The following is a 21,566-nucleotide window of genomic DNA, read 5'->3' as shown; positions in this document are numbered from 1 at the left end:
ATTTTGAAGATTCAGACCTTTTAGATTCATTGTCTATAGACGAAATCATGGCCACACAAGCACTTCTTTGAATGAAAATACCGATTATTGGGTTTCAAAAATTTAGTAGTACATCCTCATAACCCACCAAAAAAGTCTCGCAAAGTTAATGTTAATGTTTATTATATAATTCGACGTTCTGTTATGAGCCAGCAATTAATCGATGAATCAAAAATGATTCTTTTAACTCCTTGCTTTTTGCAGGAAAATGTAATTTATGGAAAAAACCTGTCCCATAATTTTGTTAGTATTCTTAGAAATACAGTTTGGGCTTTTTGAAGGAAATTTTCATAATGCAGTGCACAGCAGAAAATTGAATTCCGTACAGATCCCATAATTAGAGTGAGCGCTCCAATTTTAATAATTCCTCTAGGATTTACACTAGTAATTCACTGAGTGAGAATAGTGTTAAATTGCATAAATTAAAAGAGGCAGATGATTTAAAGCGAAAGTAATTCACTGAGTGAGAATTTCGCAATAAATTTTAATAATTCATACAGGGTTTCAGGTAATTCACTGAGTGAGAACTGTCCCGTAATGCATAATAATCCCATGAGTTCAGGTAATTCACTGAGTGAGAACTGCTCTAAGGATTACATTAAAATTAACTCCAGTAAAACAAGTAATTCACTGAGTGAGAATAGTATGGAGAATTATAAGATACCATCAGGTAATTCACTGAGTGAGAACGTAGGTATTCTTTTTTATAGTGGCGGTAAATCAAGTAATTCACTGAGTGAGAATTGTACGCCACAAGGGACTTTTATAAAAGGTTTTAATTAAATTCCATAAAGGCTTTTAATGCCATTGAATTAGATTCAGCTGCTTGAGTACAGACTGATTTCCAGAAATTAGTAGACACCCTAATTGGTGATATCTTTTGTAAGAATAAGGACCAATTTTTCAATGAAAATTTTAACTTCATACGTTCAAATAAATTTATTTCTTTAAATTCAAGATTCTCAGTGCCTGAAACTATTGTTTGTAATGTTTCTAGGACAAAATTTTATAATTCAGATATTAAATTGAATACTGATGCAATTTTGGATCCTGCTATCCATAATATTGCTCGAGAAATATTGTGCGATGCCAAATCTGTTTTTGCCTCTGTCTGATGAAGCTAAAATTGTTGAATAAAAATGAAAGCCTATAACTATTCAAGTAAATTCGGAAGTTCCCATCAATTGTTCTCACTATTCTTTTCCAAATATCTATAGAAAACATCTGCGTAGCATAGTGAATAATTTGAAACACGCTTCGATAATTAATGACAGTTTCAGTGCCTATGCATCTCCAGCCTTTTTAGTTACAAAGGGAGACGCAAATAAAAAAATCGTTAACTCAGTTAACCGCTAAAATAGGAGAGTTGTAGTATTTTTCAGAAAACTTAATAAAAATTATCCCAAATCGATTCCTCTTACCAAGGATCGATAACATTATTTCTGAATTACAAGGGAATACTTACTTTTCTACTGTCGACTTTCTTGGCGGATATTATCAGCAACTTTTAAGCAGGCGCTAGAGACGCTATTGTGCTTTTACGTGTCTATTCGGTTTCTTTTAGAAATTCACCCAGTACTTTCAACAAAGCTTTACAGAGAATATTTTCAGATTTGTTTTATCATGGATTCCTCATTTGCATCAATGACTTACTTATTTATTCAAAAATTATTTGAAATTATTTAAGTTTTTATAATGAACGAATGAAATAATTTAATCTTCGTTTCAAGACTGAAAAATGTCATGAAATGTTCAAAAACCTCAATTTTCTTGGTTATTTAATCGATGAAAAAGGCTTAGCTCCTTTACAGTCAAATTTAGACGCTATTTTAAAGCATAAAACTCCAAAATGTTAAAAAGACGTTCGTTCTTTACTGGGTAGTGCTTTTTTTTTACTTTTTTTAACGGTCCTTTATTCATAAATTTTTTTTTGTTTTAATTTTTCTAATATTGCTGCGCCTCTGATAGAGCTTACGAATAAGAAATATGATAAATATAACTTTGTTTAGACAAAGCCAATGAAGCTTTCGAAACTTTAAAACGGTTAGTCGTTTACCCTCCTGTTTTAATAAATTTCTTTGATGAATTAAAAATCGATTTTTTGGTAAATACATCAAAATTCAGCACAGGAGACATTTTGAATCATATAGATCATGATGAAAAATTTCATTCTTAAACATTTCTTTTTCTTTAGTAAAAATCTCTCCCCCTTCCCTCTTGGTCTGCAACATGTCTAGAATTACGAGGAGTTTTAGAGTTGGTCGAGCATTTTGACAATTTCTCGACCCATTAAGAAATTCATTGATCATAAATTTATTTTCTTGTCTAATCATTTCAGTTTGGAATATTTTAGAGATTTCAAAAATGAGAAAAGTCGTTTAAATAAATTGACGAAAAGATTGGTTCCATTTGATTTGATTTATCAAATGTAAGACTTCTACAAGTAATGAGATGAAGGCAATTGATGATCTTCCGAGACTTCGCTATTTTCAACTTGAAAATGATTAGTAATCCTGATAAAGACATTTTTAAACTGTCAAAGACTCTAAATAACATTAAATTAATGAATTTAGGCTTCCAGCAAAGAAAATGCCCTGAGATAAAGGAGTTACATATTACTCTAACGGATGATAACGCTATGGTCTCGCAGGCAATAATGTACTTTATAGCTTATCATAATCAGAAATGGTTATTGCTACCCTATTTGCCATCCACTTCACGTAATCGATATTGCGCTTCCTTTTTCAAACTTTATGCTATCACATTTTTGGTATATTATAGCTTTTGATTGTTCTTGCTGCAATAATATTTTTCTTAGCAAACTTATACTTTTTTGATAAATTTTTAAATTTTTGTTTCTTTTTAGAAGAATTTTAGCTTCACGCGGACTTGCTTTTGTTTATTTTTTATTTTTTTTTTTTTTACAGCAAGGGTCGTGAGAACACGACGCTAAAATTTTCAACATAATCAAATTTTTCTTATTTTCGTTTAGCAAATAATTCGCCTTCCCTTTTTGAATCGGCACCTTTGTTGCGTTCCACCGTATTGTGATGACTCTTGAGGGTTTTGTGAGTCGGGGACCCTGCCTCTGGGCTAGTCGTTCACCCAACGAAAAAGAATAGACGTATTGTTTGTACCTATCAGTGTAGATTGCAACAACACAGTCCAACTCGGTGGAGGCATGGCCGTGCTCCAAAAAGTCCGTGCTCCAAAAAGTCCGTGCTCTGCAGCGTCTGCCACAGTCTTTGATAAGACCTTCCGTTGGCTATCAGACGGCCGCTGAGCCTTGCGGGAATATAATTGATACTCAATGTGTCAATAGTACGAAGATAAGTTAAGGAGTACGGTCCAACTTCGGGGTGCACGACGGCAGTTGCCAGTTGCCTTGGCCCCTTGAGGGCGCCTCGCCGGCCAGCCCGGCCTTACTTACTTACTTACTTACTTAGACGTATTGTTTGGATTTGGAAGGTACTTTCTCAGAGTGAGGACTGCGGTGTCTTCTAGATTTCTCAACCTGAGTCACATCTATCGTTTGGTTCCCTCGCTTTTTAGGCGTTGTAAAGTTTTGTAACTGTTACTGAAGCAATTAAGATGAGCATCTTTTTCAGAAAACAGCGCAAAGTATTGTTACAGTGAAAACCTTTAAGGTGATCGAGTTATTTGTTCAAACTAAGTGAATCTGTTCGCTATTTTTGTGAAGAGGGATAGTAAAGGCATCCCCTGGAGAACAGACGCAAATGCATATCAACATGGCACCCGATTTCAAGGGACAGCGAGACCGACTGCATGTGTGATCTTCCACGCAAAAATAATGTCAATGGTGAAACTTTAAGCCTCAGTAATTCGCAATTTAAAAATAAAAATATCTATGACCTCGTCTTTTACACGCATGGTATCAGATTTATTTTTTTAAATTGTTAACATGTCTTGCAAATCCAGCGACCATTTTACTTTCTCCCAATAAATTTTTCTTTCCAAAATTTCTCATATTTCTCAAAAATATTTCTCTAACTTTTTCCTCTTTACGTTAAATTGGTATCATATTTCATTTGACACTTTGTATTTAGCCTAGCTTAAGGAATTGATGTAAACTTGTGACTATTTACTCTTTTTATCCTGTATTAACGATGTTTATCCTCTGTGATAAAGCATCGCGATGCCTTTGCTTTTTTTCAGATCAGAGCATTTCCTTGCTTTTGATAGGTCCGTCGTGGATCAACGACCCCGGCAGTAATTCCAGAGGCTACACGGACGCTAGGGTCAATCCAGGGCGTTGTACCCGCGGCTGGCCTACCCGGAGCATTTTCCGGAGGGCTCGGATTGGTAAAAAAAAGTAAAGTGAAGCATAACAAGTAATTTCGAAATTTTGGTACGGCTTTTTTCTGTTCAAATCTCTTGTATCAACGATGCCCCGTTCCCGGAGTGCGAAAGGATGAAATAAAAATCGAAGCGATTTTCTCAATGAGCATGTCATTTTTCTTTTTGTCAAAAGTAAGAGTAAAAATTTTTGTAATTTTCTTTTTCTCACCTTTCCGAAACGTCTGATATGAAATTTTTCATTTGTTATTTTTTGTTCCAGTTCCAGTTTTTAATTTGAAATTCACCTTTATAATTCCTTTTTATTTTTTGGCGTTGCAGCTTTCTTTAAAATATGTGCTTTTCTGATTCTCCTCTTCAATTTGATTTCAATTGTTTTTCATGGCCTTCACCCTAACTCACCATACCCTTCTTTTTCATTGTTTGTAGTAATCTTTTCTTTTATTAGGACGACGTGGGCGCCGTCTTTTTCAGTAAGGGTGAGATGAGATAACGAGATAAGAGTCTCACTCTTTATCTTAATTACCTTAACTACATTCATTTTTTGTCTCTTGTAATAATGACTTTTTGATAAACTTCAAAAAACTCTAACCCCGTTTTTCCTCGAAGACGCCTCTGTCATTCTGGTCGAGAGCCTCGGCTCGACCACAACTCTTTTGCCTTCTTGGTTCCTCCGCTCCTCTTGACTGGCTTTGGATTTCGGATATCGTGTGAATTCTCTATTGGGACTTTGGAATTGGACAACACCCAGTTTGCTAATGCGGTGAATTATCAAATAACCTTTTTTATTTTTGAATTTTATTTCATATTGAGACAGAATATTCAAAATATTACTTATTTGAAATTATCAATTTTCCCTCTGAAACTTTAATGAATTTTTACATCCACTTCCTAGAAAACATTAATTCTCTTTTCATAAATTGTAAAAACGCCATTCTCTTCTGGCCTCTTGTTTTTATTCACTTGTTAGATTCAAATTCCTCAGATTAAAACGCATGAATGCTAACTCTTAATTTATCAGTTTTCTAATTACGCTCTTCCACTGCATTTCAGCAGGTATAATTGTCCAAATACTTGGATTTTCACTTTAAGGGTGAATTTCAGAGTATTTCGTCAATTATATCTCACAACCGCTCCTCCAGTGATAAGACTTGATTCCATGTAAGAGTATAAGTCGTAAAGTTGTAAAATTACGCCTTATATGGAATCGGATCTATCTCCGAAGGAAGGATGATCACCCCTGTTCTTCTTTACAAAATTTCCATTGTAAATGGTGGTTGTCACAACGAAAGAACCTAACTAAATTTCAAGATTGCCAAATTTCCCCCGCAAATTGAATTTTTACCAGTAGAATCTTGGGAATTTCTACCTGAAATTTCACTGATTTATCCTCTGATATCATGCAAAAATTAATGAAATTGCTCACACTGTACATTCTTGTAAAAAATTGAATCGATGTTGCATACTTAAAAATCCGACGCCCCGCGCCAGTTTTTTTTTTTGGGGGGGGGGGGCATTCAAGTATTAAGGCACTTGGGGGGGGGGGGGGGGGGTCCGAGCTTGTCTTACGGAGCCTTTACGAAGGTGCGAGGGGGGAGGGTCAAGCTGAGTCTTACGTAAGCTTTCCGCTGTCTTTTACTCTTACCAAGTTCTCGAACATACTTCGATATAATGTGTTCTTAGAAACTTGTTTCATTACCCAAGAAGCAAAATGAAAATATTTTATGAAAAAAATTTAGAAAATAAAGAGAAAGTAGCTAGCATTATGGAGAGTAGACGGAAAATTTAAAGTGAGTGTCACAATTTACCAAAGAAAATAGATCTATTTTCTGTCTACAAAATGGATCTATTTTTTGTCTAGAAACTTGATACCTATAGGGCTACTTCCTCAAGAAAAAATATTCAAAAACCTGATGGAAAATAGAGAAAAATTGTATATTTTCTTTATCTATTTCTTAGAAATTTAAAATTCAGAAAACAGATAGAAAAAACACACAGAATGTAGACAAAAACATTGTCTGTTTTCCTTGTATTTAGTGTCCGGAACATAGACAGTAATTAGAAGTTTTTTTTCATAATTTCTTACTTCTATTTGATACATCTATTTTCTTTCTATTTTATTTCTATTTTATTTTTCTGTCTAGAAAATAGAAACTTTCTAAATTAGTGCTAGACAGAAAACAATTAAAACACCATGCTACTCGGGTTTTTTACTTTCCTAAATTACTTTACTTCATTCCATTTGTATGAATTGGATTCTAATTTTCTAACTACTTAACAATTTCATCTTAAAAGATGCCTTTGACATTTTGTGTCATGAAATATCCAATAAATGTCGAGATGAAAAATGTATCTTTTTTCAATAAGTAAACTCATAAGAAACTCTCAAAATTGTATCGATCATCTAAGAGCAAGCTAAATAAAATCAGGGTGTCTACCGATCCCCAAAAGTCCCCAATGTCCCCGATTATTCCCGATTTTGGACGGGTGTCCCCGATATCCCCCAAAGTCTCCAGTTTTCTTGTTCAGGTCCCCAAAAAATGACAAAAATCGTCCTAAACACCGGCCAACTTTCCCCGTTTTTCCGAATTTTCCGAAGAAAATACACTAAAAGAGTAACGTTCCTTCGTTCGGGAAACGACGCAATTATGCTATATTTATGAGGTAGAGGGACCAAAATTACATTTCAGGTAGGAATTAGCATGTATAGGGATTATAATTAGTAGATTAGAATGATTAGTACTTATTATGCCTCGAAGAAAAAATACCTCCATTGGTTAGCGTAGGCAAAATAAAACTTACATTGAAAAAAGAAAAACTGTTGTCTATATGAGAAGTTCTCACTTTGGTGAGTGTAGGCACATTGTTGAAAATAATACTATTTTTCCCCGTATTGAAGTTGAGATCAAGTTAACTTTTTCTCCACTTTCAAGCCGAATATGCCTACATTCCCATACAACGGCAAAAACTTCGAATGGTTCTTACATAATCTGAAAATGCCTCTGATTGCCTCTCCTTAATTGCCTCTAAGTAGTAATTTCATTCGACTCGATCTGTGAGTCAGTTGACTCGACTTATCTTTATCATTGCAATAGAATAACTTTGGGGAAAATGTAAGCTCTCACTCACCTTTTTCACTGTTCGAAACCGGGGGAGGCTGAGGAATGCGCAAACGTTCTATCTCACATCTATTACGGTCTCTATCCTTGACTGATAATAACTGAAACAAAAAGACACTAGATTAATTACCAAGTATGCTTCGATTTTGGTCCACTTTTCAATGTTACGCCAGTTGCGTCATTCTCAAAAAATAAAAAATGGAGGGGCTTGGAGGACAAGACGGATAAGTGCAGTTTTTGCTTTTTTGAGAAATACGTGTGCATTTAGTTTCAAAATTACATGGAGCCTTATGGCAGATAGAAAATTCAGACTTTCTTTTTGATGCTTATAATTTGGATTTTAGTAGCGAATTTTGCACAGAAAATATTTTAAGACTAGTTTTAGTTGAAATCATTAATGTCTTATTTTTTCCCAAAACTGTACTTATCCCACTTGTCTTCCATGCCCCTCGATAGGAGCTAGGCACAATGAGAGTTATTTTAGTAGTATATATACAGAGAAGAATTGGCAACGGCTGGGAATAATATACTTGAGGATTCTTTTCGTAAGACATATGCCTGCTACAGTTACCGTTAATGAAGACAAAAATCAATTAGATGCACGGTTGTAAAATCTATTGTAAAATACACGTTGAAGAAAATTTTGAATGAATCAATTGAACTAAAGCCGACAATTCCGGTGTGAGATCTGTAAAAGCGAGTCGAAGACACTTTCAAGCAAAGAAAGCTGAGCAGACGCTTCGAAGTCCGAAGGAGTTGAAATGATAATAACAGTGGCTAGATCTGTAATTATTACTTCCCAGTGAAAAGTTATTACAATAGCCCGGCCCGTGAACTCCTATCGAACGCCCCCTCCCCCTCTCAGGGGACGCGCCTGGACCTTAAGCCCACACACACGTTGGGTCATTTACACACATCCTCTAAATTAAAAAGGGCATCGCGGAATCTTTAGGGGGAGAATAAATCATCGCATTATAAACCTATTCATTACATCTATATGTATTTATCACGTAGAAACGATTCCAATGCAGCTAGCGTGGTAGCTACATGATAATTATTATTGCACACCGCAGTGATCAATGCAGAGACTACAACAGATTTTTTTTCCTCTCAACGCTTTGCATATCAACCAGTGACTTGGATGAGCATTATCTTTCGAAAAAGAAGTAAGTTAAAACTGTTCCGTTATGAATTTTTGCCGCTAGATAGAAATCATAACAACTCATCAGAGATCACGAGAATAGGTAAGTAAAACCAGATTTTTTTTTACTGTTTTCACTTAAAAACAAATTGGACTTCCACAATATACAGATCATCGAACAATCCAATTCGTCTGGTTCGACATATTTGCAGAACAAAATTTTGTCTCATCGTAAACGTTTTGAATTGCATTTATGACTTGTTCAATTCTTCTTCTTCATTTATTGACGACTATTGGGCAAGTCCCTGTTTTTCAAGCTCTCAAGTACCGAATACATAAATCACTAACAAGTATAGAAAATTCGCCAAAAATAAAAAAGAAAAACAGCGTTCTAACATTTAATTATCTCTACTGTCCAAGTACATTAACGCAGAGACTTTAACGCTCGTATAAGAATGTATGAAGCATTTTTGTGGAATACTTATCCCGCATTTTTGCAATTCTACATTTTTCTCTCATGAAAATTTGATCTTTGCAATGCGCGCGGTAATATTTTTTAGCTAATATGTTTATCTCTACAAATAAGCATTTAAATTTTGATCCTCACAAAATTAAAATATTGAAGCGGAAACATATTGAAATGAGCATCTATTATTTTCATGCATTGATCTATTTTGTTTTGAAAACAAGTTGAGGTGCGTGCACATTGGTCGAATTTAAGGTGTAAGCTCAGTTCATGGTGTTCTTTATAACTTGTTTTAAAATGGGTGTGATCAGGAGAAATATAATTCAAAGTGAGGAAATGTTCTTTTGACGGCATGAAGTGGCATTTCCGATTCGTGTATTTCAGTAGATCAGATTATTCCGTTGTAACTCCTCGATGAACTCATCGATTTAGAAACGTGCTCAATTCACTAGTTGCGAATTTAAAATGAAATTCATCAGATTTTTTAAAATGAAATTCATCAGATTTCAGACACCCGCCAACTCTCCATTGCGAAAAATTAAAAAAAAACCCGCGAAGCTTCGTTTTTCATACATTTGCACTGGACTCAACGTATACAACCGCAGAGAAGCCCATAATTTTCTTATTGGGATAAGCTTAAGCAGCATGGTAATTGATTAATTAATAACATATCAGGAATCTCGGATTTGATTCGGTCAATGTTATTTATGGAGAGGCACCTTATCTGAAAATGGGCCGGACGCAATCCTTCCTCCCGCGTGATTTATTTACATTTGTCTCTCGCTATTCAAGTGAGTAACAGTGTTTATCCACTCGTCATGACTCCCCCCTTTCTTTCCTTTAAAATCTTAGCTTGAGCCACATAAATCCATCATCCGTTTCCCATTCATTTAAAAAATTTCAGGATGCAGGCTGCGTCACAGGATCCTTGATTCTTCTTTGCGTCACTTTGGCCCATTCAACGCATTCGCGTCAGACTGAACGGGTTGTAATACCCATTAATTATAGATATAGATTTTTCGCTTTCATCCCCGTCAATATTGCCCACGCGTTCCTCCTCTATAAACCATATTCTCACCAGTTTTTCCCGATCCATAATGATCCCAAGCGCTTACGTGCTGCGTCGCTGCGTCGAACTCTTTTTCAGATACCTATCTACTTTCGAAAAAAGCCTCTAGTTGTAAGGAAGTAGACTCCCTCTTTATGGATTTAGTCATGACCCATTCGAAACGAGAAAATCACACTTTTGACTCATGAATGGGGACAGGGGGGGTCACGGCGTAGCCGGTTAGTGATCGCTTTTAAGATTTTCTGATCGAACTCAAAATAAGTGTTTCGAAGTTAAAGAGGCAAATGTAATTCACAAATTGAGAAATAATATATAATAGTTGTTTTAGCCCTGGAGAACCATACTAAGCCCTTTACAATGTTGCCTTCTATACTATTTCTCGAGCCTGGAACGAAATGGGTGTATATATTTTATCTTTGCACTCGAGTGATCCCCCCCTACCCACACCCATGGGTCAAAAGTGTAATTTCCTCGTTTTGAATGGGCTCCTAGATGCCTCTCTAAGAGCTGGTCTGGTTTTCTTCATTTAAGCGCATTTTAGATCCAAAAAACGCATTTTCGCAGATCAAGCGTTCTTCCGCCCATTTAAAGCAATGAAATTTTGCCCCGTAGTCTTGATCCCTTTGAGCATCAGCTAAAAAAGCTTCAAATTGGCTCAAATTTAATACAGCCAATTATTTTCTAAGATGGCACCGATTGCCACCAGGACTTCGTCAATTTTCCGACATGACGAAAATAAGCCGCACCCTGCGAAGCCCCCCTAGTCTTCCTATGGGGGTATACGGGGGAGCCACAATTTCTCCCGACTTTCGAAAGTCGGGGGAACCCTTTACCTCCCAAGGGAGACGGGGGGGGGGGGGTCCGGGACCATGAAATTCGGATTCCTTGGGGTCGATTCCCTATTTAACCCTGCGGTTCCCGACTTCGCACGACGGACACCAACCGAAAAAAATGCCTGGTACGGATGGTCTGGGACACCCTGTACGTGCGTTTGAAGGGCCTTTTTCAAGTAATTCATTGAAGTTCTAAACTTAAAATCATCCTGAGATAGACTAATGAAGAGACACCCAAATCCACGGTGAAAGTCCGAAAATATGAATTCCAAATTTAATTTTGGTGGAAATTCCGAGTAACATTGCTCCTTTTTCGTTTCTTACGATGTGCTTTTTTCACTACCTTGACATGATTCTGTGAAAATTGTATGTCAGCTGGTCCTCTTTTTTAAAAATATAATGCAAGCAGAATGTGGTGACGCATTGCAATCAAGATTGTTTTCAAGCTTGTACCAGCAGCATAATGTTGTCAATATAATGTATATTTTACATTGCCTACACTCTCAACTGTTACGTCCAATTTTACATTACACTCTCAACTAGAGTACCTGTATAGGGAGAGTAGCGACAGATCTGAAACTCCGAAAGTCCATCAGGCCTTCACCGATGCCTCCGCGAATAAAGTTAGGGCCCAAAAGGGCAGCCAACCTATGAATTTCGAATGTCCAGAGCGATTTACAAATACAATTGTTACGAACCGTCGTTTAGAAAGCATGTATTTGGCTTACTTTTTGCATAAATTTACTTATTTTTGCGAAAGAACGCTCATTTATGTACATTCTTAGCCATCTTGGTTAGAATTGAAATCTGTAGGCTGGCAGTGTTTTGTGTGTTAGAAGTTGCTCAGAAGGGTGGCTGCACTTTTGGGCCCTAAGCCCTCCATAAACCGATCTGTCGCTACTCTCCCTATACAGGTACTCTACTCTCAACTATTACGTCCAATTTTATATTACACGTGCTCTCAACTGTTTCGTCCGGTTTCACATTACACTCTCAACTGTTACGTCCAATAAACCCAATTGAAATGTGCACAGCAGTATTGATTTGATGCATGCTAAACTTACTTTTGAGCTAAGTGCAGCATCACGAGCTAGGAGAACGGCTAGATTTCTAACTCTTCTGCCGGCTCCCAAGGTCCGTCTAGCTTCTGAGGTAGATTTGGCTTCAGGTCTCAAATGATCATGGACACCTTTTGCCTAATTAAAAGACAAAATAAGAAAAAAGAATAAGTAAAAAAGCGGAAATTAGTCAAATTAAAAATCGAGACTATGATCTAATAAAAACGGAAATTTCGCTTTTCAAGGGAAGAACCTTGAAAGTAAGGGGTTAGCTGTACAGTATTTCTGATTTAAACATTGCCATTGTCTCAGGGTGTTTTTTTTTTTTTTTTTTTTTTTTTTTTTTTTTTTTTTTGCGATGACTCAGAAAAAGGTGACCACACCAGAAGATCTAATGAACATTGAGCTCCTTTGATGCAGTTTTTGACCGATCAGGATTGAATTGAAATGTAGGCACTGACTTCAAAGTATTGAATATGGGGAGTAATAATCGTTGAAGCGTTAAAGCGACAATTCTAGTTTTCATTTTTTTCCTATGTCACCTAGTGGAAAGTTCTCAAGTCGGCGAGAGAAAAGAAAATTCAATAAACATTTGCTTGAAGGAATAAACACATGGACTCACATGCGAGTGTAAAGTTGAGTTGGTGCAATCATTGACGTAAATAGAGTAATGAGTAATGAGTAAGTGAATGCAATTAGGGTTATTCGTAATAAAATACCATTATTTTCAATACATAATACTGATTATTTCGCGGGAGCCAGATTGATTTTGATTGGACCAAGCATGCCATGTAAGAATCTCAGCATCCCGGGTTAAGATGCTAGTGCACTGGAAGATGAGACGTGCCTATTTTCCACGAAGAGCATAACATGGTAGGCGGCTAAAAGATTCATTTTTCAGGGATTTCTCAACAAACAGCAGAGACACGGAGAAATCGTTGGACTCGAAAAATTTGACCTTGAATAGTCTTTTTTTTTACCTATTTGTAAAAAGACGAGAGAGGGGGAGGGCGTCAATGCTCCGTCATGATGGTGCATTATTTGTTTCATGAATATTAGGTACACTCGGGGAAATGTTTCGACGTTGATATTTTTTTTTAAAAAAAGAACAAGATCATTCTGAGTTTCTAAACGGTAGAAATTGATTAGGGTTTTTTTTTTATTCTGGATACTTATGCGAAACGTGATTTTTGTATTTTACACGTTAAAACTTGATTGATCCTGAATTGGTGCCTACATCTCTTGACCTGCCCACGAATTAAATATTACAGGCATCCCATAATAAATAAAACTAACGTAGACTGTAAAAAAATTGGGTGTATATCTACCTGAAAAAATATTGCATGGTCAGTATGCCTCCAAAAATGTGTCACTGGATATCCGCAATGACCTCTACACGCTAAAATTTCTAATCGACCAGTGCATTGTCGATTCGGGCAAGGCTTCCCTGGTTGAGGAAAAAAAAATACGAAAAAAATAAGTAAATTTAGGCACCTAGAACAAAGATTCTAAGGTAGGTAGGCACTTATGTCAATTGGAAAAAAAGTTGCTTGGATCTAAAGGAGACTATTAAAACATTTGACAAGAAAAGAAAACTCTTGATTCAATAGGATTTTTGTTTGAATAGATATCCAAGCTTCTTGATTTCAGCGGATTTCCTTTTGATTCCGAGTAAAAACCAGTAAAAATCCGATCAAATCAAGAGTATCTTTTCTTATCAAATTTTTAAGTGTCTGGACCCTAGATCCAATCGACTTTTTTCCAGTATAGCGTCAAATGCGACTACCACGCAGACTTTCGGCAACTCGATTCTTGAAAAAAGAGTTGAAAGGCCGATCCCTTGAGGTACCCATCACATACCGTCCCATCTCCGGGGGGGTACGGCATGCACCCGGTCCAAAACTTGTTTGGGCAACCTCTCACCCGACGCGACATTCTTGGCACACATGCATAGCACCTAGTACACTGCTCTACTGGGTATTGAGTGCAATGCATATTATTGTAGGAAGTGAAAAATAATGGACATTCCTCTCGCTCTACTCTACCCGCTTCACGACCCGTGGGCTGAGATCCGATTGAGTGGAAATCAAGTGCCGAATCTGATAACTTCGTGTTAGACGATGTAATGAAGTCACGGCTCCAACTATCCGCCGCGCCGTGCCGCGGCCGCGTCGTCCTAGACGCACCATAACATCACGTGAGCGATGGGTTCGGGACCTCGGTGACGCGCGGCCACGTCATGCTGGGTCTTTGTACGCATCCAGTTCCGTGACGTACGCAGTGGAACCGCCGCGCGCCGCCCCATTGTAATTCGAAACGGGGCTTCGACCAGCATCAGGACACCACCGCCACGCTCCCGTTCTGAGAAAAAACCCCGCATCAACATTCAGACGATACGGAATTTCTCCCCAAATAGGTAAACCCAATTTCCTCGAGTGTTTTTCTTTGAATTTTTGACGAAATTTAATGAAAAGTCAGATAATTCTAAGTAGAGTACCTTTATAGACAGAGTATGGTCATTCGTATCTTTTTACTACAGGAAAACTGTTCCGCTTTTTGATTGGTCAACGAGTTTTTGGACTTCATGATGCTCTTACGGCCGTAAATAAACAAACCAGATGGCGGCTCACCGTGACATTGATAGGAAGCTAAAATTTTACAAAAATTTCAATTACACTGCAGCAACAATTTAAATTTTCATATCTACGAATAACACATAAGAAACACATGAAAACATTGTTAAATCGCCTTTCATTCTCATCACAGGAGGATGTAAGATGTGCATAACCTCAAATTTGCTTGCTGATGACAGTCATCTTGTTTGTTTATTTACGGCCGTAAGAACATCGTGGCAGCCTTTTTTCACGCGAGCAATGAAAACCGGAACAGAAATGGCCATACTCTGTCTATAAAGGTACTCTAATTCTAAGGGGGTAATCATCCATAACTTTTTTCAAGATCTTTCATGAACTCGTAAGAATGCAGGCTTGAGTTATAATACTACTTCAGATGGATGACTATGCAAGTTGAGCAGCTCAGGTGTTCAAATAGTTATATCTCATTTGTGACTCCGAAAGCACGATTTTTGCTTTCAATCATTATTTTCTGTGTCCATGTGACAGGAAACGTTGGGTTAACGGAGCAGGATTTCGGCAGATGAAAAGTCCAACACGGCGAAAAAAAGAATCCTTGCTTTTACAATACAAAAATGCACGAACTTGGGAGTGTCGTCGATCTTGGCACCGAGGTGCGTATACCTCTGTTATAGAGCCTCTGTGATAACCTCACTTTTTGGTGTCACAAAATGGGGGTCTTGGTATTTTGATTTTTATAATTTTGTATAAATATATATCTTTGTTTCCTGGTCGAGGAGGGGGTTAAACCACCCTGGAACGTCGAGACTTTAAGTTTTGTTGATTTTTAGCCCGGTTATCCCTCAGAGGCGTAACTAGCAATCTTCGCGTGCCCCCGCCGATCTGAGACTGCGCCTTTTTCATATCAGAAGTTTTGAGTAGCGCACCCCCCCCCCCCCCCCCCCCTCTCCCCCTGCCCGTCTAGTCATTCAGATCTGAATAAATGGGAGAAAATCAAGGTATCGCAATGAGAATAGAAAGAAAAGTGAAGAGGAAATTCAAGTCCCAAAAAAGTATGAAAAAATGTGAAACTTACATGAAATTTTTGCATAATCACAATTTTTTTTTTCTCGTTGTACCTCTTCTCCTTGCTTTCCTCTTTCTTCATCTTTTCTGCTTCTCTCTCTCTCTCTCTCTCCCTCCCCCTCTCCCCCCCTCCCTCTCTCTCTCTCTCTCTCCCTCTCTTTCTTCTTTCTTTCTTTTTCTTTTTCTCCTTCTTTTTCCCGTTTTCTTTTCCCAAAATTTTGCGCCCCTCGTATCGCTGCGCCCCGCCGCCCGGCGGTGGCGGCAGGTATGGTAGTTACGCCACTGTATATCCCTGCCAAAAGTGGTGAGTACAAATGAGTAGAAATAAGCAAAGTCATATGAATGGAATTTCACTTTTAATTTAACTCAGCAGTATTTAACTCCTAAGCAGAATTTAACTATTATGAGCAGAATTTAACTCCAATGAGCAGAATTTCTCTTTCCAGTTTTCGCCAACTTCTATGACTAGAGATTCCAACTCATATGAATAGAGATTTCAACTCCCATGAGTTCAGCGTTGAATTTACCGCGTCCGATATCTCAGAAACTAGTCACCGCATCAAAAAACCATAAGAACAAAAAGTTTTTTTTCTTCAAATTAACATCCCTTGTCGGCGTCTCCTGGTCAGAAACGGCACTTCTGAAAAATGAAAAAAATTGAATTCATATGAGTTGAACTTTTCTACTCTTATGAGTAGAATTTTTTCTCATATGAGTAGGATTTCTTTTATTTATACTTGAAGTCTCATCGCTTTTTTTTTCAAAAAACGGTGAGAGAAGCCGGAAAAGTCTTCAAAAAGCGCCAGGAAAATTAGATACAAAAAAAAGGCCAAATTCCACTTTGCCCGACTTAAGTCGGGCAAAGTGGAATTCGAGACACCCCCCCTTGATGCTGTATTAATAATTAAAAGGAGAAGCCGATTCAGTTAGATTTTGGTTTTGAAATCGAAACTAGAGCAATTACTGATTAGGTAAGATTCATGGATTTATTAATTTGACACTTCTAAATACGAATAAGCTCTCACGAACGCGGGCCAAATCTGGCGAGGGCCGGCTAGTTACTTACGTGATTCATTATTGCTTATGTTTTTCTTTTTGCATAAAAACAGTTTCTAATGGATAAGTACCCTCTCTAGTTTCGATTTCAAGCACCACAGGATGAATACATTTTTTAAAATGACCATATTCCACTGTACCCGCCCATTCCACTTTGCCCGTGGCCCCATAAGTTTTCATGGGCGTGAAAATTTGCAGAGGACCGGTTTCCTTTTGCCGTCATTTTTTATTGGTTATGTTTTTGTTTTTTGCATAGAAACAGTTTCTAGTAGATGGGTACCCTCTCTAGTTTCAATTTCAACCAACAGAGTCGCAATAGGACTGACAGATTTTTTTTAAAGGCCAAATTCTACTCTCCACGTTGCCCGCCTCTCCCCTAACTTAACGGTGGATGCTTTATTATGCTTATTTTAATTTTTTTCCGAGTAGGTGAGAGAAGAGAGATTTTTCCTATGTACGAACCTTGTTGTTTTTTGCGGGCCTTGTCGCAGATGGCAGGCCTTAGGTGAACGGAGTCTCCGTTGGGGAGGACGCAACGTCGGGAGCAAACGAGAACGCCCAGGCAGGACTTCTTGAGAATCTGCGCGTTGTGGTTGTTGGTGTTGCGCATGGCCCAGCCGGACGCATGCCGCCGCGCTTCTTCGCAGTTGGCCCGGTACACCAGCCGACAGTGACCGTCCGCCCACTCCTCCCACCCATTGTACTCCACCACCTGAATCACAATCAAACCAAAAACCCGGGCCCCCTCAAATTAATTCCTCTCTATCCCACACAAATCAAACAAATATCCTTTTTCCTCTTCATTTTCTATTTGCCTCACTAAACACAAAAACAAAAAGAGATAATTAAGGCTTTAAAAAACTGGTTAAAGAACAAACATGGGTCAATTTTTTTGCTAGAGGATCGACAAATTTTAAGCCCAAGCCCCAATTCCATCGAAATCAATTGATATATCCAAGAGCGATCGATAGATCGATATCCGATTTACTCTAATTTACTCATTTATAATTGCATGTCGAAATAAGTCGACAGACGTTCAATCCTAGTTTGTATTCATTCTGAGCTTTTAAGAAATTACTTTTTTTTTATAGGAATAAAAGCAAATTATTCTATTGCTTATATCAAAGTTCCGACAATGAGTAATGTTTAAGTACGACTTACGAGGTAGTAGTATTAGAGTAATGTTATTTTTATACAAGGTGCCGTAACACCGGAAGCCTTATACATTGCAGGCCCGTGTCATTTTTATTTCTAAAACAGAATTTAACATAATGAATGTGCATATTACATATATTTTTTTATGTAATTTGTCCCTTACATTTTGTCATGCTTATATTGTTAGCCAAAATGGCTATTTCGAAGCAAGATTCTGTCAGAAAAAAGACGTGAAGAGCTTTGTAAAGTTCCAATACTCGAGGCACACCTTACCCTTGGGATAGTAGAGTCATTTATGTCCCAATCAGTATGTCGAGGGATTCCAGTTTTGCAATGAGGAGGTGTCCCACTAAGAACAGCAGGAACTCCCGCTTCCCTTCTGAAAAAAGGTCAAAACATGAAAAATTATAGTCAGGCTGTCCTTAACATTTTAATATGCAGTAATATAATTACACTTAACATACGCATATAAATTGTAGACGGGAAATATCTTATTTTTCTTCGATTTCTCTGAATATTTATGATTAGAAAACGATAATTTTCAAATATTCCACACTTACTCAATATGTATATAGTCATACAATACTTTTCAGACATAAAAAGTCAGTTTAACTTCCATTTTTACCTCGTATGTACAATGTTTGGGGCAGGACACGGAAAAAGAAAGTGTCAAGGGTTATCGCCAAAAATTGTGGCACCACCCCCAATTTGATGGATAATATGAGCATTTTCAATAAATTATGGTAGTGCCCAACTCAAGTTGGGGAAGTTGGTTTAGGTTCGTAACCTAATTTTTGGGGTATTACTGAAATTAGTGAAATTAATTGGAAATGCCGAAATTATCCAACAACCCCTATTTCTTTTTTTCAGTGAAAATAATACTTCCTCCAAGGCGGTTTCGTGGACAAACACGTCTACTCTAGTCTTTTTCTTCGAAGAGTCGAAGAGTCTGTTCTATCTATGTACCTAATCGATTTTTTTTTCAGATAGAACAATCAGCTCTCCTAAAATAACTGGTTACAAGAAATCGACGATTTTCAAGAGGTAGGTAGATTTGGCGACTTACTATCAAGGTCGAATTATATTAGAGTAGAACAATGCAACAGGTAGATAAGTGGTAGTACTGGACAGCACAATACATTTTATAGAACATTTTGCTCATATGAGCTTTTTCCCTCTGTATCGAGATTATCAGCTTAATGCTGAAATTTGTTAACGCACGTCGGCCAAAAAACTCCAACATACAAAAGCCATAGAGCGATGCCTAAACAGCAATAGCCATTTTTTTACCTATTTACACTTCTACTCTTCGGTGAAATAACCCCCAACTAAACAGCAAAAAAGGAAAGAAGAACAATTGCACACATCCGATCACAATTTCCGACTATCACAAGAAACAACAATTAAGGGTACCTAATCCTTATTTTTGACTTTTGAGATATTCTAAGGTCGGAACCCTGCAATCGGTTCCTTTTTCCTTTTTAGGTGGAAATAACGGGGGAAAAAAGAAATAAAATTATAACTTTCTCGCTACCCTAGGGTAGAGAGGAAGTATTGTCATCCGCTAAGGGGGGAAAAAAAAGTTGAAATTTCATCATTTCTGGACGTTTTAAGGTCCCAGGAGTCAAAATAACCATTCTTGAAAAAATAAGTGTCCGTCCGTCCGATGTCCCCCAAATCTGTGTTAAGCGATATCTCAGAATCTATCTGTTCGATTTCATTCAAAATTCTCACAGAACACCATATCTATGATCTCCTTATGCACGTCAAACAATTTTGGGGTACGCTAAAATTTGGGGGGGGGGGGGGGCTAGGGTCAAATTGGGTTAAAGGTCCATTTTCAGCAAAATAACACGGAAAGCTCATTTTGAGGGACTGTAAATTTTGAAAAATGCCTTTAATTCTTTAAAAGTGGGCATCAATCACATCACCTGGGTCATTAATTTAAGTTCCTGAAAAATCTTTGGACTAAACTCAAAATTGAAGGGATTACGAGGCCTAAAAGTAGGGCACTTTGCTCCGCGACATGACACAAACAGCTCATTTTCAAGGACTGTAAATTTAAAAAAAAAATGCCTTTAATTCTTCGAAAGTTGGCATAAGTGCACCACCTGGTTCATTAATTTAAGTTCCTATGAGGTCTTTGGACTAAACTAAAAATTGAAGGGTTACGCGTCATATAGCGAGGAGAGCACTTTACCCATGTCGCGCGCAATGGCGCCAAAGTTGAGGCCCGTGAAAATATGATTTTCAGCAAATCGGGCTTTTACGGTATTTCGCCCTGAACTTTGGGCATGCATTATTGCATTTAGACGAATAAAAATTTGCACCAGTAAACATTTTTTAGTGCTCTTTCACGTAAAATCATCAAAGGGCTAAAAACTGTGCAAATGCGTGTTTCAAACCCAGCATGGTTTGGACCAAAAATAATAGTTTAGGTCCCAGGGATAGATCATTCAGATTCCAACATTTGCTTGCTGTGTGCGTTACGTAATTATTCTCATCAGATAATATCCCTTAACAACGCGTGAATTTTCTGTCTCTGGGACCAAAACAATGATTTTTTGTCAAAACTAATGCTATTATAGGTTGACTATCTTCGGTTCGTACGACGCCAGAAATATTTCTCCGAAAATTAAAAAAGAAATCCATTTTCACAGAAATGCATATTAAATTTAATATGCAGCAATACAGCGTTTTCGGTCAAGTTTCCGAATTTTTAAAAAATACTTCCGCGGTCTGCGCGCTTAAATGTGTAATTTTTATCAAAAATAGTCTATTAGAAGTCAACTACCTTAAAGTTTCACGACGATAGAATATTCTTTCAATCTTTAAAAAATTAGTCAACTCGCTAATTCGTTTCCCATCTGCGCCAGAAGAGTGTTTTCAGCCAAGTTTCCGAATTTTTAAAAAATACTCTCGTGTCTCGCACGCCAAAATGTTTAATTTATTTCAAAAGCAGTGTGTTAGGAGGCTACTGTTTCAAATTTTCGAGGCTCTATCGTGACTGCTTCGTCAATAAAAAAATTATCAAATCGTCAAAAATCTCAATCATCGGGATCGCAAATTTATCAAAAATGTGCGATGCGGCAGCACTTTAACCCATAAATCTGAAACTTGGCCAAAAGTGTTTTCTAACCAGATGGAACACTTTTTCAACCAGAAAACGTAACTTTTTGAGGGTCGAACTTTTATAAGGACACCTTAATCATCACGTTTTAGCAGACACTGCCTATAAAACGTGACTCCTGACCAGGGCCCGAAAAATCGTGTTTTTCCGTAACTGTGGGGGTTTAAAACATGCATTGCCACAGTTTTTAGCCCAAATTTGATGATTTTACGTGAAAGAACACAAACAAATGTATACTAGTGCAAATTCTTATTCGTCTACATGCAATAACGCGTGCCCAAAGTTCAGAGCGAAATACCGTAAAAGCCCGATTTGCTGAAAACCGTATTTTCGCGGACCTCAAGTTTGGCGCCATTGCGACATGGGTAAAAAATGTTTTAAATTTTTTTTTCTTTCTTTTCCCGTTATTTTTACATAAAAAGGAACCGACTGCGGGGTTCCGACCTTACAATTTCTCAAAAGTCAAAAATAGGGACCACCCTAAAGAAACATACGCATCAACTATTCCACATTTTCTTGTTTTC

General features: G+C 37.4%; 1 protein-coding gene across 3 annotated transcripts in view; it reads right to left on the bottom strand.

Moving 5' to 3' along the window:
* Positions 1 to 21,566, bottom strand: part of LOC109034612 (uncharacterized) — a 135,955-nt gene that overhangs the window by 3,929 nt on the left and 110,460 nt on the right. For all 3 annotated transcript variants that reach the window (XM_072305406.1, XM_072305398.1, XM_019047862.2), the window contains 5 exons: positions 18,186 to 18,291; positions 17,220 to 17,469; positions 13,371 to 13,489; positions 12,049 to 12,180; positions 7,486 to 7,576 (listed from right to left, as the gene is read on the bottom strand). In XM_072305406.1, the coding sequence (XP_072161507.1) occupies positions 7,486 to 7,576; positions 12,049 to 12,180; positions 13,371 to 13,489; positions 17,220 to 17,367 (490 nt within the window). In that variant the 5' untranslated portion in view covers positions 17,368 to 17,469; positions 18,186 to 18,291. The remainder of the gene's footprint in view (positions 1 to 7,485; positions 7,577 to 12,048; positions 12,181 to 13,370; positions 13,490 to 17,219; positions 17,470 to 18,185; positions 18,292 to 21,566) is intronic.

This window comes from Bemisia tabaci, chromosome 1 (assembly GCF_918797505.1).
Source record: "Bemisia tabaci chromosome 1, PGI_BMITA_v3".
NCBI classification, from domain to species: domain Eukaryota; kingdom Metazoa; phylum Arthropoda; class Insecta; order Hemiptera; family Aleyrodidae; genus Bemisia; species Bemisia tabaci.
Note: the sequence above shows the minus strand (reverse complement) of the source record. Positions and strands in the feature narration are given on the sequence as shown.